Source organism: Bactrocera dorsalis, chromosome 2 (genome assembly GCF_023373825.1).
Source record: "Bactrocera dorsalis isolate Fly_Bdor chromosome 2, ASM2337382v1, whole genome shotgun sequence".
NCBI lineage: Eukaryota > Metazoa > Arthropoda > Insecta > Diptera > Tephritidae > Bactrocera > Bactrocera dorsalis.
In genome coordinates this window covers 73,216,125-73,237,773 of record NC_064304.1, presented here as the reverse complement: position 1 = coordinate 73,237,773, position 21,649 = coordinate 73,216,125, and the positions used below count along the sequence as shown (strand labels likewise).

At 38.8% G+C, this 21,649-nt stretch overlaps 1 protein-coding gene across 2 annotated transcripts in view; it reads left to right on the top strand.

The window, feature by feature from the left end:
* The window catches only part of LOC115065857 (uncharacterized), a 150,471-nt gene extending 137,595 nt beyond the window's left edge, over window positions 1-12,876 (top strand). For both annotated transcript variants that reach the window (XM_049450169.1, XM_049450168.1), the window contains one exon: window positions 12,717-12,876. In XM_049450169.1, coding sequence (XP_049306126.1) covers window positions 12,717-12,772 — 56 coding nt within the window. In that variant the 3' untranslated portion in view covers window positions 12,773-12,876. The remainder of the gene's footprint in view (window positions 1-12,716) is intronic.
* The last annotated feature ends 8,773 nt before the right edge of the window (window positions 12,877-21,649 follow it).

The window sequence follows — 21,649 nt, the reverse complement described above, 5'->3', positions numbered from 1 at the left end:
GGGAATTGGCGAAATCTCTATTTCGATTTGAAGAACACATTAGAAATTCTCGACAAAATAGGTTCAGGCGGGAAAATCACTAGGTATGTCTTTTGAAGAACATTTTAATAACGAATAACATTGAGCAAGACGTTTATGTACCCATGTTCTCTCTGAAGACATATAAGTAATATTCGAGGATAAAGATCTCGGCGTGGAAATATCGAGGTTCCATCCGCTGAGCAACTTATAAATACGTTCAACGTAGAACAAGGCGTTAAATTCGCTCTAAAAGACAAATTAGAAATGTACAAAGGCATATGTAGATCTCGGCTCGAAAATACCGATGTTCTATCTGTTGTAAATACTGTTCAATGTAAAGCAAGAAACCCAGATTCGCTGTAAAGAGCAAAGTAGAAAAAACGAGGTCATAGGTATCGTTGCAAAAAGGGCTAAGGTACGTTCTGTTGAACAAGTTGTACATATTTTTGGAAATAGAACAAGGCGGCAAGATCCCCAAATTCGATCTACGAAGTAAAATAGAAATACTAGAGGACATAGAACTCGGTGCGGGAATATCAAGGTACGGTCTGTTGAACAGAGTCAAAAGTCTATTCTACAAATAACTGGTTGACAATATCTTCAAATTCGTTCTGTAGAGAAAAGTATGAACACAAGGGAAAATATAGAACTTCACGCAAGAAATCATAGGTATACAAAATTAGAGCCCATGGGTTATCAATTACAAAGAGAACATGCAAGAACAAATTCTAAAATACTGAGGGAGCAACATTATAGAAAAACAAAATGTTGACAGCTTTGTAGGACGGGTGAAAGGGAAGAAATCTTTAATCAAAGACGTCTTTGACAAAGTCAAGTTCGACTTCGTTTAAATAATTCGTAAATTAAGTAAATTGAAAACAGTCCCAACGAATTATATTAAGGAGAGAAACTAATGCTATATTTTGTTGAAAACATTTATTAATGAGAACTGGATTTCAGAATATAATAACCAAGAAGAAGTTCCTTTTGCTGCATTTGCTGAAGATAACAGATTCGTACAACCACTTCATTCTGAACAGACTTCCGGCAGTAACCCTTCAGATAATCGTATGCCTATAACACATTTATGTCATGAGTTAAATCCAGACGGTCAAGAGACGCTTTTAGAAAGAATTCCTCTATAAAACATGTACTATAACCGTTTAGTTACAACGCCATGTGAAGGGCAAAAACCAATTGATATAATTAAAGATAATAATTCCGAATTAGAACAATGTACGTTGGATATAAGCTTACATGGTCTGTAACAAAAAGTAAGATAGTACGTTCTGAAATTCGCCGTTTTCATAAGAAAACGTGTTCGTTTTCAAGGTTGTTTTGCAATTATAAAAATTTAGAATTGCTCCAAACTAGGAATAATACTTCTACTTACCTTCGAAAGTTTTCAGATCGCAACCAAATTACGACCCAAAATCTGTTCAACGAAAACTTTGTCCAAAACTTAATTCAACACTATGATTACAAAGTTTTGAAGGGTGTTAAATCCTCCCAAGTGCATTGTGAAGCTGAGAAAAAGAAATTGCTATGATTCGCCTATTTGGACTTCAAAACTTTTTCATTACTTTATCGGCTGCTGAATCCCAGTATGTAATTCGCTCCAAAACGTTGATTCTAAAGATATTTCGGAGAAAGAAGCCAACAGTTTAACAACCCAAGATAGGTATCGTCTAAGTCAAGTGCAGCTACTTCTGCAAGATATTTTGATTACCGCCTTGTTAAAATATTTGTTTTTGCTTCTACAGATGGTTCGGTCAGCGACTTAGAAAACTATTCGGTATATAAAAGCATAGCCGGAGTCGGTGTTGTACTAGGAAAATAAGAGGGCTACAGTTTTGTCGTATATATCATATATAGTACACCAATGCCTTCAACGCAAATGCTATTTCTATTACCTCTAACAGAAACAATTCAAAATTTATAAAGGCATAAGGAAATCTTTTCAAAATTAAAAACGTTTTACTATAGTTATAAGTTATTTCAGAAATAAGTAAAAACTGAAACATATGTGTAGGACACAAATTTATATCAGCACAAGAAGCGATATATTGCTGCACTGACATCTCTCGTAAGTAAGTAATGCAGAAATATTTAAAAATACATCCGACCTAAGGGAGGGTTTCGAGTGGTAAAACTGTAACTTTAAAACCTTCCTTCAGGTCCGACTGAATTATTTGTGGCCGGTATTTAAGGGGGTAGTAAGGTATGTTTTTTTTTGCATTTGTTTTTTTATTTTATATTAATGTACAATATCTAATGATTATTCTGAAAATTTACGGAGATGTACAATCTCCGCCCTCCGATTTGATTGTGAGCGGCTGTGAAACTTTAAACGTGTTTTTCTCACACTTCACTTTATCGAAGCTGGTGAACTCTTTAGCTCAAAATATACTGAACCGATCCTTTTGAAATTTTGCACAATCTTTCCTTAGATAAATTGTGAGGTAACGCTGTCGAATTTTTTTGTTTAATTTTGACTTATTTTTACACTACAAAATTTCTAATTTTTTTGATGAAAAATCGATATTTTGAGTTCCGAGCGTTGTAAAAAATTGAAAAATCATTAAAAAAAAACTCGACAGCGTACCTGAGGAAACTTATCAAGTAGTCAAATCAATTTGGTTTTTTTATTTCAGATGATCCAGTCATGAGTTATGCGGTTCACCGCGAATCAATTTTTTTTTGGAACGTCTGCGAAGATTCTCTGTCACCGGCTCATTTTTTTAAATTTTTCAATGAAACTTTCACAGAATATTCTTTAAATATCATATAATTATGCCATAATTAAACAATCAGTTAGAAACTTTTTACTTAGCTGATTTTACATTTACTGGTAGAGTAAGAGAAGGTAGCTGATAATTTACCAGAAAGTGGGGTTGGCATGCATGTTGGTTTGTTAAAAAACGTATCAAATCATATCTAATTCGATATTCGATTTAGCCGAGATGTGACCAGAGTAAAGTATTTCTGCGAAATGGTAATGCTTTACTTCATATGGCGGAATGAACAGCAAGATTCCTTTAAAAGCAGACCTTGAAACTTAGCCACTTGCCTCTATCCTTTGCGAGCCCATGCCAAGAGCTTTGCGCTGGAGCATCATCTTTCATGCGAACAATATGTCTACCCAGCAGATGGGTTGAATTTTTATATGCTTGATTGTACTACATATTCGATACATTCGACTTATTAAATTACCTTCTTTAATTCCAGTTGAAAAATTAATTTCTTAGTTCAAAGTCTCGATATTGAGCAAAAAATCTGCACGACACATTTTATTAGTTCATTGACGGCGGTGCGGGTGTAGGAAAGAGTCGTTTTACATCTGCAAAATATGAAGCCCTTAGCCATCGTTCAACAAGTCGTTTGATATCTGCAATATATTATATCAAGCCCTTAACCATCGTTACAATTGTACACTTGGGCACAATCCAATTTCCTTTTAAGTTCTTCTTTGTTTAAGCGGCAAATACACGACACGAACATTTGCGCGAACATTCCCGTTATGTCATGTTTCTGCGAACTTTTCTGTCGTGTATAGTGGTGTTTGCCAGTTCGCGCGAATGTTCGCCAAAAATCAAAACATTTTAATTTTTGGCGAACATTTGCGCGAACTGTTCGTGCGTGTATGGCGAAATAGCTCATAATCGTAGTAATTTCTGAACGGAACAGACGTGCGCGGAAAAGTAAAATGGATAATAAAAAATTTCTAAGTGAATTTATTGAAATTTATAAATCTTTGCCATCATTGTGGCAAGTAAAAAACAAAGATTATTGTAACAGAATTACAAAAAAATAATGATTATGCGACTTTAATCGAAAAACTAAAAGAAGTAGATCCTGATGCCACAAAGGATACAGTCATAAAAAAAAATAATTAATAATAATAATTAATAAATAAATAATTTCTACGCTTAATTGCCACATCGAGCAATATTGCTGCAGCACAATTGTTGTCCGTATTCATCGCTGTCTGAAAGAGAACTAATGTTCGGCCAAAAGTTCGTATGGTGTATGGCCAAAGCTGCGAACAAGATTGCGGAATGTTCGCGCAAATGTTCGTGTCGTGTATTTGGCGCTTTCTTCTTCTTAATTGGCGTAGGCACCGCTTACGCGATTATAGCCGAGTTAACAACCGCGCGCCAGTCGTTTCTTCTTTTCGCTACGTGGCGCCAATTGGATATTCCAAGCGAAGCCAGGTCCTTCTCCTCTTAGTCCTTCCAACGGAGTGGAGGTCTTCCTCTTCCTCTGCTTCCCCCGGCGGGTACTGCGTCGAATACTCTCAGAGCTGGAGTATTTTCATCCATCCGGACAACATGACCTAGCCAGCGTAGCCGCTGTCTTTTAATTCGCTGAACTATGTCAATGTCGCCGTATATCTCGTACAGCTCATCGTTCCATCGAATGCGATATTCGCCGTGGCCAACGCGCAAAGGACCATACATCTTTCGCAGAATTTTTCTCTCGAAAACTCGCAATGTCGACTCATCGGTTGTTGTCATCGTCCAAGCCTCTGCACCATATAGCAGGACGGGAATTATGAGCGTCTTATAGAGTTTGGTTTTTGTTCGTCGAGAGAGGACTTTACTTTTCAATTGCCTACTCGGTCCGAAGTAGCACCTGTTGGCAAGAGTAATCCTGCGTTGGATTTCTAGGCTGACATTGTTGGTGGTGTTAATGCTGGTTCCTAAGTAGACGAAATTATCTACAACTTCAAAGTTATGACTGTCAACAGTGACGTGAGTGCCAAGTCGCGAGTGCGACGACTGTTTGTTTGATGACAGGAGATATTTCGTCTTGCCCTCGTTCACTGCCAGACCCATTTGCGTTGCTTCCTTGTTCAGTCTGGAGAAAGCAGAACTAACGGCGCGGGTGTTGAGACCGATGATATCAATATCATCGGCATACGCCAGCAGCTGTACACTCTTATAGAAGATTGTACCTGCTCGATTAAGTTCTGCAGCTCGAACTATTTTCTCCAGCAGCAGATTGAAAAAGTCGCACGATAGGGAGTCGCCTTGTCTGAAACCTCGTTGGGTATCGAACGGCTCGGAGAGGTTCTTCCCAATCCTGACGGAGCTTTTGGTGCCGCTCACCGTCAGTTTACACAGCCGTATCAGTTTTGCGGGGATACCAAATTCAGACATCGCGGCATAAAGGCAGCTCCTTTTCGTGCTGTCGAAAGCAGCTTTGAAATCGACGAAGAGGTGGTGTGTGTCGATTCTCCTTTCACGGGTTTTTTCCAAGATTTGGCGCATGGTGAATATCTGGTCGGTTGTAGATTTACCAGGTCTGAAGCCACACTGATAAGGTCCAATCAGCTTGTTGACGGTGGGCTTTAATCTTTCACACAATACGCTCGATAGAACCTTATATGCGATGTTGAGGAGGCTAATCCCACGGTAGTTGGCGCAGATTATGGGGTCTCCTTTTTTATGGATTGGGCATAGCACACTTAAATTCCAGTCGTTGGGCATGCTTTCGTCCGACCATATTTTACAAAGAAGCTGATGCATGCTCCTTATCAGTTCTTCGCCGCCGTGTTTGAATAGCTCGGCCGGCAATCCATCGGCCCCTGCCGCTTTGTTGTTCTTCAGTCGGGTGATTGCTATTCGAACTTCTTCATGGTCGGGTAATGGAACGTCTGCTCCATCGTCATCGATTGGGGAATCGGGTTCGCCTTCTCCTGGTGTTGTGCTTTCACTGCCATTCAGCAGGCTGGAGAAGTGTTCCCTCCATAATTTAAGTATGCTCTGGGCATCAGTAACTAGATCACCTTTGGGGGTTCTACAAGAGTATGCTCCGGTCTTGAAACCTTCTGTAAGCCGCCGCATCTTTTCGTAGAATTTTCGAGCATTACCCCTGTCGGCCAGCTTATCGAGCTGTTCGTACTCACGCATTTCGGCCTCTTTCTTCTTCTGTCTGCAAATGCGTCTCGCTTCCCTCTTCAACTCTCGGTATCTATCCCATCCCGCACGTGTTGTGGTCGATCGTAACGTTGCGAGGTAGGCAGCCTGTTTTCTCTCCGCTGCGACACGGCACTCCTCGTCATACCAGCTGTTCTTTTGCGCTTTCCGAAAACCAATGGTTTCGGTTGCAGCTGTACGTAAGGAGTTTGAAATGCCGTCCCACAGTTCCCTTATACCGAATTGTTGATGAGTGCTCTCAGAGAGCAGGAGTGCAAGCCGAGTAGAAAAACGTTCGGCTGTCTGTTGTGATTGCAGCTTCTCAACGTCGAACCTTCCTTGTGTTTGTTGGCGTGCGTTTTTTGCTGCACAGAGGCGGGTGCGGATTTTGGCTGCAATAATATAGTGGTCCGAGTCGATGTTAGGACCTCGGAGCGCACGCACATCTAAAACACTGGAGACGTGTCTTCCGTCTATCACAACATGATCGATCTGGTTGGTGGTTTTTCGATCCGGAGACAGCCAGGTAGCTTGATGTATCTTCTTATGCTGGAATCTAGTACTACAGATAGCCATATTTCGGGCCCCGGCGAAGTCGATCAGCCTCAACCCATTTGGGGATGTTTCGTCGTGGAGGCTGAATTTACCGACCGTAGTGCCAAAGATTCCTTCTTTGCCCACCCTGGCGTTAAAGTCGCCAAGCACGATTTTGACATCGTGGCGGGGGCATCTCTCATAAGTGCGCTCCAAGCACTCATAAAAGGCATCTTTGGTCACATCGTCCTTCTCTTCCGTCGGGGCGTGGGCGCAAATCAGCGATATGTTGAAGAACCTCGCTTTGATGCGGATTGTGGCTAGACGTTCATTCACCGCAGTGAATGATAGTACTCGGCGACGGAGTCTCTCTCCCACCACGAATCCAACACCAAACTTGCGCTCCTTTATATGGCCACTGTAGTAAATGTCACAAGGACCTACTTGTCTCTGTCCTTGTCCCGTCCATCGCATTTCTTGGACGGCGGTGATGTCAGCCTTTATTTTCACGAGGACATCAACCAGCTGGGCAGCGGCACCTTCCCAATTAAGGGACCGGACATTCCAGGTGCATGCCCTCAATTCGTAGTCCTTATTTCGTTTGCCATGGTCGTCATCAAAAGGGGGGTCACTCATCCGAGGCTTGTTGTTCCTTTTCATTGGGGGTGTTTTTTTTTACGTGGCGGGTCCCAAACCCAGCGCACAACCCTATGCAGGGGATGTTTCGCCTTCTCACGTTAGCTCGCCTACAAACGGATGTTTTTAGGCTACCCAGAGGATACTTGGTCAAAGACCGGAAGTCGTGAGCTGCTTGAGTCATATGCAAAAGAATCGTTTCTGGCCACTCCCAAGTGAATGGCGATCAGAGAACTTTCCTCACTTGCGTGAACTTCTACACATGACTCCATCCTTTGGCGCTTTACCTGCAGGTAAAGCAGCATTCGGGTTAGGTTCTGACACTTTACTCAATATTCTCTTTATCTGTTAAATAGTTGAATATAGAGTTGAAGCCACTTAGCAATGACATAGTTAATTTATTGTACGCCAGAGTTCTATATTTAACCTTTAACTTAAGAGGCCAAATTTCGAAACGTAGATTTAGAGGTAGTAGTAAATTTTACACCATTTTGATTGTTAAAATTTATTAGAGATTTTTTTATTATAATACTTACAAATTTCATCAAACTGATTTAAATTAATTCTAATTACTTTATTTGGAAAGAAAATTTTAAACTCTTTGTATTCTTTTGAAAAATTTGTTTATTTTAGAACCCTTTTTTTAGGATTATGAGAAAATCAAAACACAAGGTGTAAAATTTACTACCACGTCATTAGTTAAAGGTTAAAAGTAATTGATGAAATGTCGAAGGCGGCCGCCGTATGTTTACCTCTGTTGATGCGAGATGAAAACAAAATTTCAAAACAGATACGTTCTTCGGTGATATAAAGATCATACAGTTTGGTAGTTTGAAGCAACTCTCTTTCTCTCACCTGTTGGAGATAGGTGGATTTTATTTTTTAATCTCAATGATGCGCACAACTCCTTCGTTGGTTCTCTTTTTGTGGGGTTACTCAAATATTTAAATAAAATAATGAGGCAAAATTAGGATGAGGTTTTTGCTATTGTATCAAACCATATGGAATGTGATTAATAATAATAGAGGTTAATTCCGAGGAAGTTCCCAATGATGCCATAAATTTATTTTGATCTAATGGAGAGACAAATAATTTCATTGCCATTCATGGAATGTTAAACTTTTCAATACTTCTGAAACGCAGAGCCTGCTCTAGGAATTGACACTGAATTCCACCTCCAAATTACAGTAATTACGGTAAATACAATAACGTGTGAGGGCTTGGTTAATGGGGTGACTGCACAAGTTATGTAAATTGATTTCCGTTGATCTTTTAAACCAACTCTGTAGATTAAATTCTAAGAACCTTCTGTCGGCTTGATAGCATGATCAAAAAAGCCTCTTCCTCTAGAAAGTTCCTAGACACCAACTGAAAAAGTTCTCAAATCTTTTCAATATTCATATGAAAGATATGAACAAATTTCAATTCAAAATTTACTTTTCCAATTGAAAAATGTCTCAAATCCTTGCAATATACATACATATGAAAGATATGAACAAATTTCAATTGAAGAGTCAATTTTCAGTTGTTTTGGCTGAGGGAATAGCTTTTCAGTCATAGTGCCATATGTGTATAATAAAGTCGTTGTTCACACTTGATCAAGAATGTATAGATCCTCGCCACATGTTGCCTGCAGTTAATCCAATACCGTAGAAGGTCTTTTCATTGTAGGACATTTTTTTCTACAACGAATTTTTCAAGCTGTTAATATTTATAATTCTTATGGTAAACATGTAAAATAATATTGACGTAATAAATAAAATTTCTTATTCATTGCCAAAAAAATGATTTCTTTTCAAACTCCTGAACAAAGTTGTAATGCATTTTATATAAAATTTATTATATTTTTAATAAATTTTGTTTACAAACATCTTCAATTACTTTCACTGTGAATGTACATTACTGAGACAACACTTCCGACTTTTAATGCCGGCCGAGCTATTCAAACAATGCGGCGAACAACTATTAAGGAGCATTCATCAGCTTCTTTGAAAAATATGGTCGGACGAAAGCATACCCAACGATTGGAATTTAAGTGTGCTCTGCCCAATCCACAAAATGGGGGACCCCACAATTTACTCCAACTACCGTGGGATAAGTCTCCTAAACATCGCATATAAGGTTCTACCTAGCGTATTGCGTGAAAGTTTCAAGCCCACCGTCAACAAACTGATTGAACCTTATCAGTGTGACTTTAGACCTAGTAAATCGACAACCAACAAGATATTCACCATGCGCCAAATCTTGGAAAAGACCCGTGAAAGAAGAATCGACACACACCACCTCTTCGTCGATTTCAAAGCTGCTTTCGACAGCATGAAAAGATCGATGTCGGAATTTGATATCCCCGCAAAACTAAAACGACTGTGTAAAATGACGTTGAGCAACATCAAAAGCTCTGTCAGTATCGGTAAGGACCTCTGCTGGCATATGCCAATGATATTGATATCAGAGAAATAGGAAATCCTCCACTCCGTTGAAAGGACCAGGTGGAGAAGGACCTGGCTTCACTTGAAATATTCAATTGGGGCCACGTAGCGAAAAGAAGAAACGACTGGCGCGCTGTTGTTAACTCGGCTATAATCCCGTAAGCGGTGTCTACCCCAATAAAGAAAGAAGAAGAAATACGCCTTAGACACTACATTTTACCACCCAGATGGTATGAGAGAGCTTTATGGGAGCGGGCTTAAAAATTGGACGATAGGCCTGGCACCGCCCCTTCTTGGTAAAATCCCATATCTGAGGACCCGACTAACCAATTTCAGCAAAACTTAGTGCGTGGCATTCTACTTACATTCTTAAGTCACATTGTGAAAATGAACGCAATCGGACTACAACCATGCTTACTTCTCATATACTAATGTTTTAAATTCCACTTAATTCGTTCAGATTCCAGCACATAAATTAAAAAGCAATTAATGTTACGGGAAAAAACTTTGCAGGACTAATGTCTTTAGTATGTGCCCCCTTATGATCAAAACTTGGTCATCACAGATTTTGACCAATTTTAACGGTTTGTAGTCTGTCGAAATTTCGAAATTTTCGGCTTATTGTTTAACGTTTGACATTGATCAGATATAAAGGGGTTTTCATAAGAGCGCTACAAACGTTTTTTTTAAATAAGACAAAAACGGTTTCGGATATTATTGAAATGAAGGCAAAACTTCTCCATCCTATTGAATGGCAGTGAAAGCAAATCGCCAGCAGAAGGTAAATACGATTCTCCAATTGATGGCGAAGGAGCAGACGTTCCATTGCCCAACCATGGAGAAGTTTGAATAGCATTTACCTGTCTGAAGAACAATAAATCGCCGGGGGCCGATGGATTGCCGGCCGAGCTATTAAAATCTTGAGACCACCTAGGCACGACTAAGAGCACTATCACCATACACTCTTACAATTTTAGCGTACGTTCCCGAAGCTGTTTCGCCCCCTCTGGCGCAAAATTTTATCGCGACGCGTTGCTCTTGATTTCGTTTTTCCATTTTCGTGACGAGCACTACATACACTACTCAGCAGGCGAACTAAACGAGCTAGAGCGATGGTACATATAGCAACGGAGAGAGGAAGATGCCGAAAAAAGAGAAAGGGAAAGGTCAGAGGTTTACCACAAGCGCGGCAATAAAATCAGTCTCATTACTTTATTGTCAAACCTCGTATTCGTGAATTGAGCTGAGCAACAACATGAAAATGATCAGGATTTTCATTGAAAAATCATTTTCAGCGATGAGTCTCATTTCTGGCTGAATGACTTTGTCAGTAAACAAAAAATGTGTTATTGGTCAGGCAGCAATCCACGCGTATTACATGAGTTACCATTGCATCCCGAAAAAATTACAGTTTGGTGTGGTCATTGGGCTGTACTTCTTCCGTGATTATCAAGACCGGCACGAACTTTTTGGTATGGACTTGGATAATATGTGGTTCCAATAGCACGGCGCCACAAGCCGCAGAGCGAATGTCACAATCGATTTATTGAAAACCAAATTTGGCTTAGTCAATTGGCCGACTCGGTTGTGCGATTTGACGCCGTTATACGTATCTCATGTCTTTGTTAATGCTATTCGTTGTTGTTTAAATGAGTTAACCATCCACCCACTTTACCCGGAAAAACTTGCGCACCCTAATAAGACAGCTTAATTCACCACAGCTGATGATACTATATCACACCACAATTGAGAACATCACCCAGCAAGCGGTCACCACACTAATACAATACCACTCAACACAACTCACCAAACTACCACATCAATCAACCCACTCAACAAAAAGGATGGGCAAAAAGGAAAGCGGACTATTCGATCTTTACAAGCCGCACATCAACATTCGCGCATTAAAATTCGCTGACACACTGCGCCTCGTCGTCATCACCCGGTCCACTTTACTACCGCAACTATACTTAAATTGGATCGCAGTCTAATCGCCGTTGATTTTGTCATCGATTGCATATACATATGAATATACAGACGAGTGGATTTATATTTACTTTTTACATATTCCTTGTGAAACACAAATAATTTCGATTGAAAATTAAATTTATCTTAAACTTGATTCTCATGTGCATTTTTTGTTAATCAAAGGTACTTAGTGCGACAGTGGGTAAATTATTAAAACAAATGAAACATAACTATACATTTAATCAGTTGTACTAATTTACTGTGGAGGCTTGGTTAAAATAATTTATAAGTTTTGAATTAATGACGATTTGTGGTTCGAGTATGTCCAAACGATACCGACCTTCTTATAGTTGCATACTAAATTACTTGTATTTTGCTGTTGTATGTATACAATCCTCCTGATATGTATTTCATTGTTGTTTTTTGCATTGGAACGTGACAGCAAAGAATTATGTATATTGTGATATATATAGTTATTTAATATCATAATACTCCGAGTATTATGAATCATGGAATCACCAAAATTAAATCAATTTTCGCTACCTATTAGTATTTCCACAAGTATTGGCTTTTCAAATCAGTTTTTATAGGAAATCCTTTACAAGTCGTAATGAAGAAAAGAGGGGATTAGAGAGCCCTGTAGAAATTATAAAAAATTCAAAAATCAAATGAAGGCAGAATTCTATACTGAGTACTAAATGTTCTTTAAAGTTGACCTGCGCGTATTCCTTCAAATCTCGATAGCGTTCGAGCTCTGCAACGTAGTAAAGTATTCAAACAATGACATCTTTGTTGACTTTTGTTATGAGGAAAGACATGAACACCATAGAATGTGTGTGACTTTTCTAGCAACTCAGTCAATTGCTTATGCAGCAACGATGCAATAAAAGCAGAAGCACGAACTTATTAACACAAGATTTTGCGAATTTTCTATGCGATGTTTTTTGTTGGAATTTGGGTTACAATGGATAACAGAATAAACTGATATTAAATACTTTCCACTCAAATGTTCTCAAATACTTAATAAATGTTAGTGATTACTTATAAAATCCTTCTTTAAAATGTCTGCCATCTAATAAAATAGAGTATAATAAATTTTATTTTAATTTGGTTTTACACCGTTTTTTTTACTTATACTATTATTACTTTAATTAAGCAATACAAATTATAATTCAATTTATCTTATTTTATCTTTGGTTATTTACAGGAAAAGAATCGTGTGAAAGCAACTTTAAAGATGCGTGCTCAAAAGCCACCACTTAAAATGTGATGAATTTTGCCAGTCATAGTTCTAGATTTAAAGCTTAATTAAAATACGTTGTACGAAAGTAAAAAGATATATTTCTAATTAAAAATACAGGTATATATTTGATCATACATTAGACATAAGACTGTTTTTTTTTTACGATATAAGCCAAATGCTCCGAATGCAAATTGAATTCGAACAACAATGTCATTCAGGACAGCATAAAGAGATGATGCTCATGCGAGAGAACTAACGGTGATGTATCAAAGAAGCTTTCGTCCATCAATGAGCCAATATGCATAGCTTGCATTTCTCTCGTGTATTCTGTTGTTTTAAACAATTGATTAATGACGATTTCGCCCCATCTCATATTAAAATTTGGAACAGTTCAAGCGAGTTATCAATTCGATATTCCTGATCCAGAGGTCAATTCCCAATTTAATAAAGAAGTTCTTAAACATTAATTCGTTCATGAACAAATATAATATATGTGACCGTGATCGAAGTAGGGGTACTGTTTTTAATAGCCTTTTTTGACAGATCACGCGTGAGTTGTGTCAAGCTGTAATGTTATTTTGGTTCAGTATTATTTATTATTTCATTACGGAGAGACTTTTGCGTTAACTTGGTTTCAAAATTGTTCAACTTTATTACGAAAACTCGCGTTCTGTAAATAATGTGAACAGAATATGTATAGCAGCCGCAACAAAGAGTATAACACGAAGACTGTTTAGAGTCGATTCGGCCCGTTCATAGCAACTTGGACTGACATATCGAACGACTTGGTTTCGCTCTATGGGCTCTTGAAAAGTTCCAAGAAGATCCGACGTTGTTGTGCCAAATTTTGTTCAGCCCTATTTCTGGGTGTGTAATTCCTCAATTTATTAGGATATTAAAAACTCATTCCTCTGCTATTAAGAATGAAAATGATAAAGCGCGGGTAACTTCGTGCACAATTTACTTTAATATTTTGTAATTTTAAAATTCAATACAATTTTAAATATATCCAAATAGATTATAAACTGTGTTGAGTTCAATATGACGTAGTGAATATCCAATCGAATTGTTTATTAACTCGGTGTATAACTGACTGACTGATTTTGAAATGAAATTGAATCTTTTACAACTGTTTCTAATAAGCCACCTAGGAGAGGAGCGATAAATGTGGTGAAGAATGGAGTCATGTGTAGAAGTTCACGCAAGTGAGGAAAGTTCTCTGATTGCCATTCACTTGGGAGTGACCAGAAACGATTATTTACACATATTGCTCAAACACCTCACGACTTCCGTTTTAAGGCTACCTAATTAGAGAAGGCGGAACATTCCTCCCGAAGGTTATGCGCTGGGGTTGGGTCCCGCCACCTAAAAAACGGCCTCAATGAAAAATGAAACAACAGCCTCAGAAGAAACCAATCTTTTAATGACGGTCGTGGCAAAAGCACCAAAGATTGCGAATTAAGAACTTGCACCTGGAATGTGTTGTCCTTTAATTCGGAGGGAGCCGCTGTCCAGCTGCCAGTTTAAAAGTGCGATGGACTAGACAAGGACTGAGTCTTGGAATTCACCACGATGGGTGAACGTCTGGCCATCTGGCCAGCGAAGTTCTTCAACATATCGCTGATTTGCACTTACGCCTCGATGGAGGAGAAGGACGATGTGACCAAAGACGTCTTCAAAATCATGCTTGGTAACTTTAACCTCAGGGTAGTTAAAAAATCTTTGGAACAACTGTCGGTAAATTGAGCCTTCATCATGAAACATCCCTAAATGGTTTCAGGCTGATCGACTTCGAAGGAGCCCGAATTGTGGTTATACGTAGTAGCTGAAAGCGGAAAGCTGCAATCACAACAGACAGTCGAACGATTTTCTACTCGACTTGCACGACTGCTCTTTGAGAGCACTCGTCAACAACTCGGTATAAGGGTATTGCGGGACGGCATTTCAAGCTCCTAAGTACAGCTGCAATCGAAATCATTGGTTTTCGGAAAATGCAAAAGAACAGCTGGTACGATGAGGAGCGCCGTGTCGTAGTGGAGAGAAAGCCGACTGACTCGTGAGAGATTGGATAGATACCGAGAGTTGAAGTGAGTACGAAAAGTTTTGGCCGACAGGGATGATGCTCGAAAGTTCTACGAAAAGAAGTAGTGACTAACAAAACGTTTGAAGACCTGAGTATACTCTTGTAGAACCCTCAGAGGTGATCTAGTGACTGATGCCCAGAGCATAAAAAAATCATGGAGGAAACACTTCTCCAGCTTTCTGAGGAGCAATGAAAGCAAAGCACCAGGACAAGGTGAATCCGATCCCCTAATCGATAAAGAAGCAGCAGACGTTCCATTGCCCATGCATGCGGCAAAGAGCTGATATGGAGCAACTGTGTGCTCCGTCCAATCCAAAAAAAAGGGAAACACCACAAACAGCGCCAACTACTGTCTATCGTGGGACTAGCCTTCGCAACATCGCATATTAGGGTATATCGAGCATACGTATTATGTGAAAGATTAAAGCCCATTGTCAACAACTGACCAGTTATTCACCATGCGCCAAGTCTTGGAAAAATCTCGTGAAAAGGGAAGGAACTCTTCGAAGGGTCCGACAGTGAACGAGCGCACCTACGAAATTTCTCCTGTCATCAAACAAACAATGGTCGCACACGCGACAGTTATAACTGCGAAGTCCTAGATAATTTCGTTTGTCTTGCAGCCAGTTTAACAGCAACAATAACGCCAGTCTCGGATAATAATACTCGAAGAATAATACTTGCCAACAGTTGCTACTTCGGACTGAGTAGGCAATTCGGAAGTAGAGTCCTCTCTTGAAAGTTACATATATTTGCGTTTTTAATTTTTACGTTATCGGGGCGCGGGGAATTCCAATTTTATTTTTGCTGCCAATTGTTGAAGTGTTAAAAATATTTGCCTTTGATGATAGTCTTTCGACAAACCGATCATTATTTGACTGAGTTTTTGTGGCTTTAAGGAAGTCTGTACAATACTGATCTTCTATGGGTTGAATGGATATGGTGGTAGTTTCCTTAACTTCCGTAATTTTCAGAATTGTGAATATGGGTCTTCGGTGAAGATTTCCTCAACTTGAGTTGACATAGTGGTAACTGGATCTCTAACTAGTCCTTATACCGAGTTGTTGACGAGTGCTCTCAGAGAGCAGGAGTGCAAGCCGAGTAGAAAATCGTTCGGTTGTCTGTTTTAATTGCAGCTTCTCGACGTCGAACCTTCCTTGTGTTTGTTGGCGAGCGTTTTTTGCAATACAGAGGCGGGTTCGAATCTTGGCTGCAACAAGGTAGTGGTCCGAGTCGATGTTAGGACCTCGGAGCACACGCACATCTAAAACACTGGAGACGTGTCTTCCGTCTGTCACAACATGATCGATCTGGTTGGTGGTGTTTCGATCCGGAGACAGCCAGCTTGATGAATCATCTTTTGCTGGAATCTAGTACTACAGATAACCATATTTTGAAGTTGAAGAACCTCGCTTTAATGCGGATTGTGGCCAGACGTTCGTTCACCGGAGTGAATGATAGTACTCGGTGATGGAGTTTCTCTCCCACCACAAATGCCACACCGAACTTGGCCACCTCCTTTATATGGCCACTGTAGTAAATGCCACAAGGACCTACTCGTCTCTGTCCTTGTCCCGTCCATCGCATTTCTTGGACGGCGGGGATGTCAGCCTTTATTTTCGCGAGGACATCAATCAGCTGGGCAGCGGCACCTTCCCAATTAAGGGACCGGACATTCCATGTACATCCCCTAAATTCGTAGTACTTATTTCGTTTTCCATGGTCGTCATCAAAAGGGGATTTCTCTCATCCGAGGCTGGTTGTTACTATTCGCTGGGGGTGTTTTTTTTTACGTGGCGGGTTCCAAACCCAGCGCACAACCCTATGTAGGGGATATTTCGCCTTCTCACTTTAGCTCGCCTTGAAACGGATGTTCTTAGGCTACCCAGAGGATACTTGGTCTAAGACCGGAAGTCGTGAGCTGCTTGAGTCATATGTAAAAGAATCGTTTCTGGCCACTCCCAAATGAATGGCGATCAGAGAACTTTCCTCACTTGTGTGAACTTCTACACATGACTCCATCCCCCAGTGAATGGCGATCAGAGAACTTTCCTCACATAAGGTCGCTGCCTAGTATAATATCTATTTGAGATGGGGTGTTGCAGTTGGGATCTGTTAGATTTTGGTGGGAAACCTGTTTACTTATTATTTGATAGATTGGAAGTATATTTGTGAGTTGTGGTAAGACTATAGCTTCAGCATGAATGCGTTTATACACTAGGGGGAGATAAAGGTAAGGGGGCAGGGGAGACGAATGCTGTGGGTGGTAACACTCCACTTTGAATTTCACTACGTAGCGTTTGCGTTTTTAATGCCTTTGAGATACGCCACTTGATTAAAAATTCTAATTGCTTGGGTTTAAAACAAATTTGGAAAATGCCCATTAAAACAGAACATGCGTTCGCGATTATGAATTTTAAACCATAGAATTCTTTATTACATTAATATCATGATTTAGCCTAAACCTTAACCTAAAGGCTTAAACTAGTGATAAATATATATATACTTGTAAAAAAGTTGCAGGTTTCAACCTCGTAAATTTACTGTAATAGAGTATTGTAATACATTTATAATAGATAATGTTAGTAATAAAACGATGGTAAGTATTTTACATATAATAAAACATTTATAATTTATTCGAATATTAAAATTTGTGAGGTTCGTTCGGAGGTTTATTTTGTGAGGTTAATCTTGCTCAAACCTGGTCTAGATAATTCGCCGAAATACATCACATAGTCCAGAACTCCGCCGAAAATTCGTATATATTTACCCGCGATTTAACAAACGGGCTTAGTTTTGCTCCGACTTTCGTACTTGAATTTCCAATTCCTATAATAATTAAAGTTCTGTTTTGACGTCGAATTCACAGTTTTTCGGCCAAACTGAGTCCAGCAAGGATCTTGCGCGCAGGTATTCTCCACACTGCTGTTGCTAACATTACCCGATCAGGCATACTACAAATGTTTGCTTGTGCTTGTGCTTGTGTCCCTTACGCAAACAATTTATTCATAAGGGCACCAAGATAGGCTGTTAAGTAGTCCTTTGATTTACACTGCTGGCACGTCGGTTGCTTTGTATTTGCAGCAACTAAAACGGACTGACTTCCATTCATGTAATACTTCAGATAGACAATTAACCAAATGTTGAAATCATTGTGAATCAAACTCCCAAAGATTGATTTTTCGGCAATAAACGTTTTGTTTTTTGCTACTAATTGTTTTAATTATTTAATTTGTTTCAACAATTATGTCTTCCGACTCTCCTCCGGCTATGCCGTCTTCATCACTCTTAGATTGGCAATTCATTAATTTTTCACTATGTGAGTTTAATATGTCGAGACGACATTCCTATTCGATTGGATCTAAAGACACAGTCTTTTGACGATTTTATGATTAAGTCCTTAAATCAGTGTCGACCAAACTACCACACGCACAAAATTATACAAATGTTAGTTAAGAAGAACAAGAAGCGAAGCAAGCAGCGAAACAAAAAGTAAACAAAGCAGCTACACCGAAAATAAAGAGCAACTATAAACGACGCCTTTTTCTTTTGTTTACCCTTTTCTTCAGTATCAACTGCTTTGTAAATGTTCATTTTTTTTAAATTCGCTATTTTGTTTTCTCTTTCGGAAATTTCAAGATTAGAAATATCTTTATGATAATTTAAAAAATGCTTTTCTAAATTGAAAAGACGCTTACTCTTAAAGTACTCTTGCACAACATGCATTGCGCAAGATTATTTTCATTTTCATACATAAAAAATTGATCCATTTTTTTGCTCAGTGCAAGAACAAATTTTGCCGTAGCGAGTGTCTAATTTGCTGCGAAGCTTCGGGCATGTTGGTGTGAAAAAACGATCGCTCAACTGTAGGTGTGAAAAAACGAAGACTAAAAATAGTAGGAGCTGGTCGACACTGCCTTAAATCCTTACATGGAGAGAGGTTGGCAATAGTTGGCTTTGGCTTGCCAATATTTGAATTCGAATTCCAGAACAAACAATAACGGTTGGCAACTGAAATAAACCTGGAACATTGGGAATCGGTTGACGAGAACAAAAGAAATGTCGGTTCCTTGTACATATATTATTTAACGAGAAAATTTGCCAAGGAACTGACCGAATTGTAAAATTTTATGGATTTTGGATTTTTGGTCTGCAATATACCTTAATCTTTATTCACTTTGATATGCGTATGTTTGAAATTATAAGCAAACTGTTTGATTTGTAAGATCAAACTTTTTAAACTCAACAAAGAATCTTAAAATTCTTTCCGCTGGTGGGGGAAAAATAAAGACCTTAGTCGAGCTGAGAATATTTCATTCTAGTTATACTCTCGCAACAAAGTTGCTAAAGAGAGTATTATAGTTTTGTTCACATAACGGTTGTTTGTAAGTCCTAAAACTAAAAGAGTCAGATATAGGGTTATATATACCAAAGTGATCAGGGTGACGAGTAGAGTTGAAATCCGGATGTCTGTCTGTCCGTCCGTCCGTCTGTGCAAGCTGTAACTTGAGTAAAAATTGAGATATCATGATGAAACTTGGTACACGTATTTCTTGGCTCCATAAGAAGGTCAAGTTCGAAGATGGGCAAAACCGGTCCACTGCCACGCCCACAAAATGGTGGAAACCGAAAACCTATAAAGTGTCATAACTAAGCCATAAATGAAGATATTAAAGCGAAATTTGGCACAAAGGATCGCATTAGGGAGGAGCATATTTTGAAGAAATTTTTTTGGAAAAGTGGGCGTGGCCCCGCCCCCTACTAAGTTTTTTGTACATATCTCGGAAACTACTATAACTTTGTCAACCAAACTCTATACAGTCGTTTCCTTCAGGTATTTCCATATACAGTTCAGAAATGGAAGAAATCGGATAATAACCACGCCCACCTCCCATGCAAAGGTTATGTTGAAAATCACTAAAAGTGCGTTAACCGACTAACAAAAAACGTCAGAAACACAAAATTTTACGGAAAAAATGACAGAAGGAAGCTGCACCCAGGCTTTTTTTTTAAATTAAAAATGGGCGTGGCGTCGCCCACTTATGGAGCAAAAACCATAACTCAGGAACTACTCGACCGATTTCAATGAAATTCGGTATATAATATCTTTTTAACACCCTGATGGCATATATTAAATATGGGCGAAATCGGTTCTCAACCACGCCTTCTTCCAATATAACGCTATTTTGGATTTCATCTGATGCCTTCTCTGTATAATATATACATTAGAAACCAATGATCATAGCGGAATAAAATTTTACTCAAATACGGTATGTGAGCTGAGGTATCCCTTGTGGAAAAATTGTTGTGATCGGACTATAACTTTTCAAGGTCCCTGATATCGAACACGAAGAACTCAGTGCCCAACCTAACCTAACCTAATTTTTCACCGAAAATATCGGTAAATCTCTCAGAATTTAATTCTAATTAATTTTACAGCAAAATAAAAAAATATGTAAATGACGGACAATGAAATCTCGATTATCACTTTATCGTGCGAGAGTATAAAATGTTCGGTGACACCCGAACTTAGCCCTTCCTTACTTGTTTTTTATATATTGAATAGTTTCTTAACTTAATGTTTTGAATTTCAAGGCAGGAAGCGTATGCTTCGGGTAGGTTGCTGGGGCGTTGAATGACTAGCATTCTAGACAATTCGCCGTTTAGGCCTCTGATAAATATATCAAGGGCTCGATTCCTATAGGTTTCCAGTAGAACATTATTTGTTTCTCTTGAATAATCATGACTCTTTATTTTGTTTATTATCAGGGATAGTTGGTGATTGACTCTTGCGTAGAATTGCTCTACGCTGAAGTGTTTTGGGGATAAGGTTCCTAGTTCGTGTTCTAGAGTCCTAAGGTCGCGTTTTGCTGCATAGTATAGTGACAAACAATTTTTGATTGTTCCCCAATCATCATTGAATATGTTGTAAGGGATTAAGGCCGTATCTGCAGGGCCTTTAATTTTCTGCCTAATATGTCGTAGGATGGCTCTATACAGTGGCTTTGTTCTGACTACTTCGTAGTCCTGCAAAACAGATTCAAAGTTGTGGATCCAGGATATGAATTGGATCGGATCTCCTTCGAATGTTGGGAGGTTCTTCACGCAGTCAGGTAATCTGCTAATTTCTATTAAGTCTGACTCAGTTAAGTGAATATGGTTATTTGAAATAGAACTTTCGTTATGGGGACTAATTCTGCTTTCTAACTGATTTATCCTACTGCTCAATATTTTTGATTGTTCTATTTGTGCATTAACAGCACCTGTTAGGTGTGTAATAGCTTCCTGAATTTGCTCCATTACTGTGATTTACAATTTCGACTAATTATTGCTTTAACAATATGATACTTTATACATTTGCTATTAACAATTTTTTTAGATTTTTTATATATCGGGTATAAATTTTATTTGCTTATTAAGATTTTTTATATTTTTTATATATCGGGTACTTATTGTAATACTTAAAATTTATTTGCCCGATATTTATTGCTATGCAATATTTTTAATATATCGGGTAATTATAATTTTTATGTAAGCTTAAAGCTCAGCATCAACTTTGTCATCTTTGGACGGTCCACTTGGTTCTGTTTGAAGCGTTAGTCCTCTACTGGGGGGTGGATGACGTCACTCCAGGCGTTGATTTGGCGGCTTCTTGTTTCGGTTGCCCAATTTAAAAGTATTTTTAATTTGATTTGTCAAACACTTAGCTTTATTGTTTAACAAATCTTAAGATATGTCATGACACTTGACGCGCTTTTTGTTTTTGCGGCGTTTTTTGCGTACACTTGTAATTCAAATTTCCGAACAAGGTTTT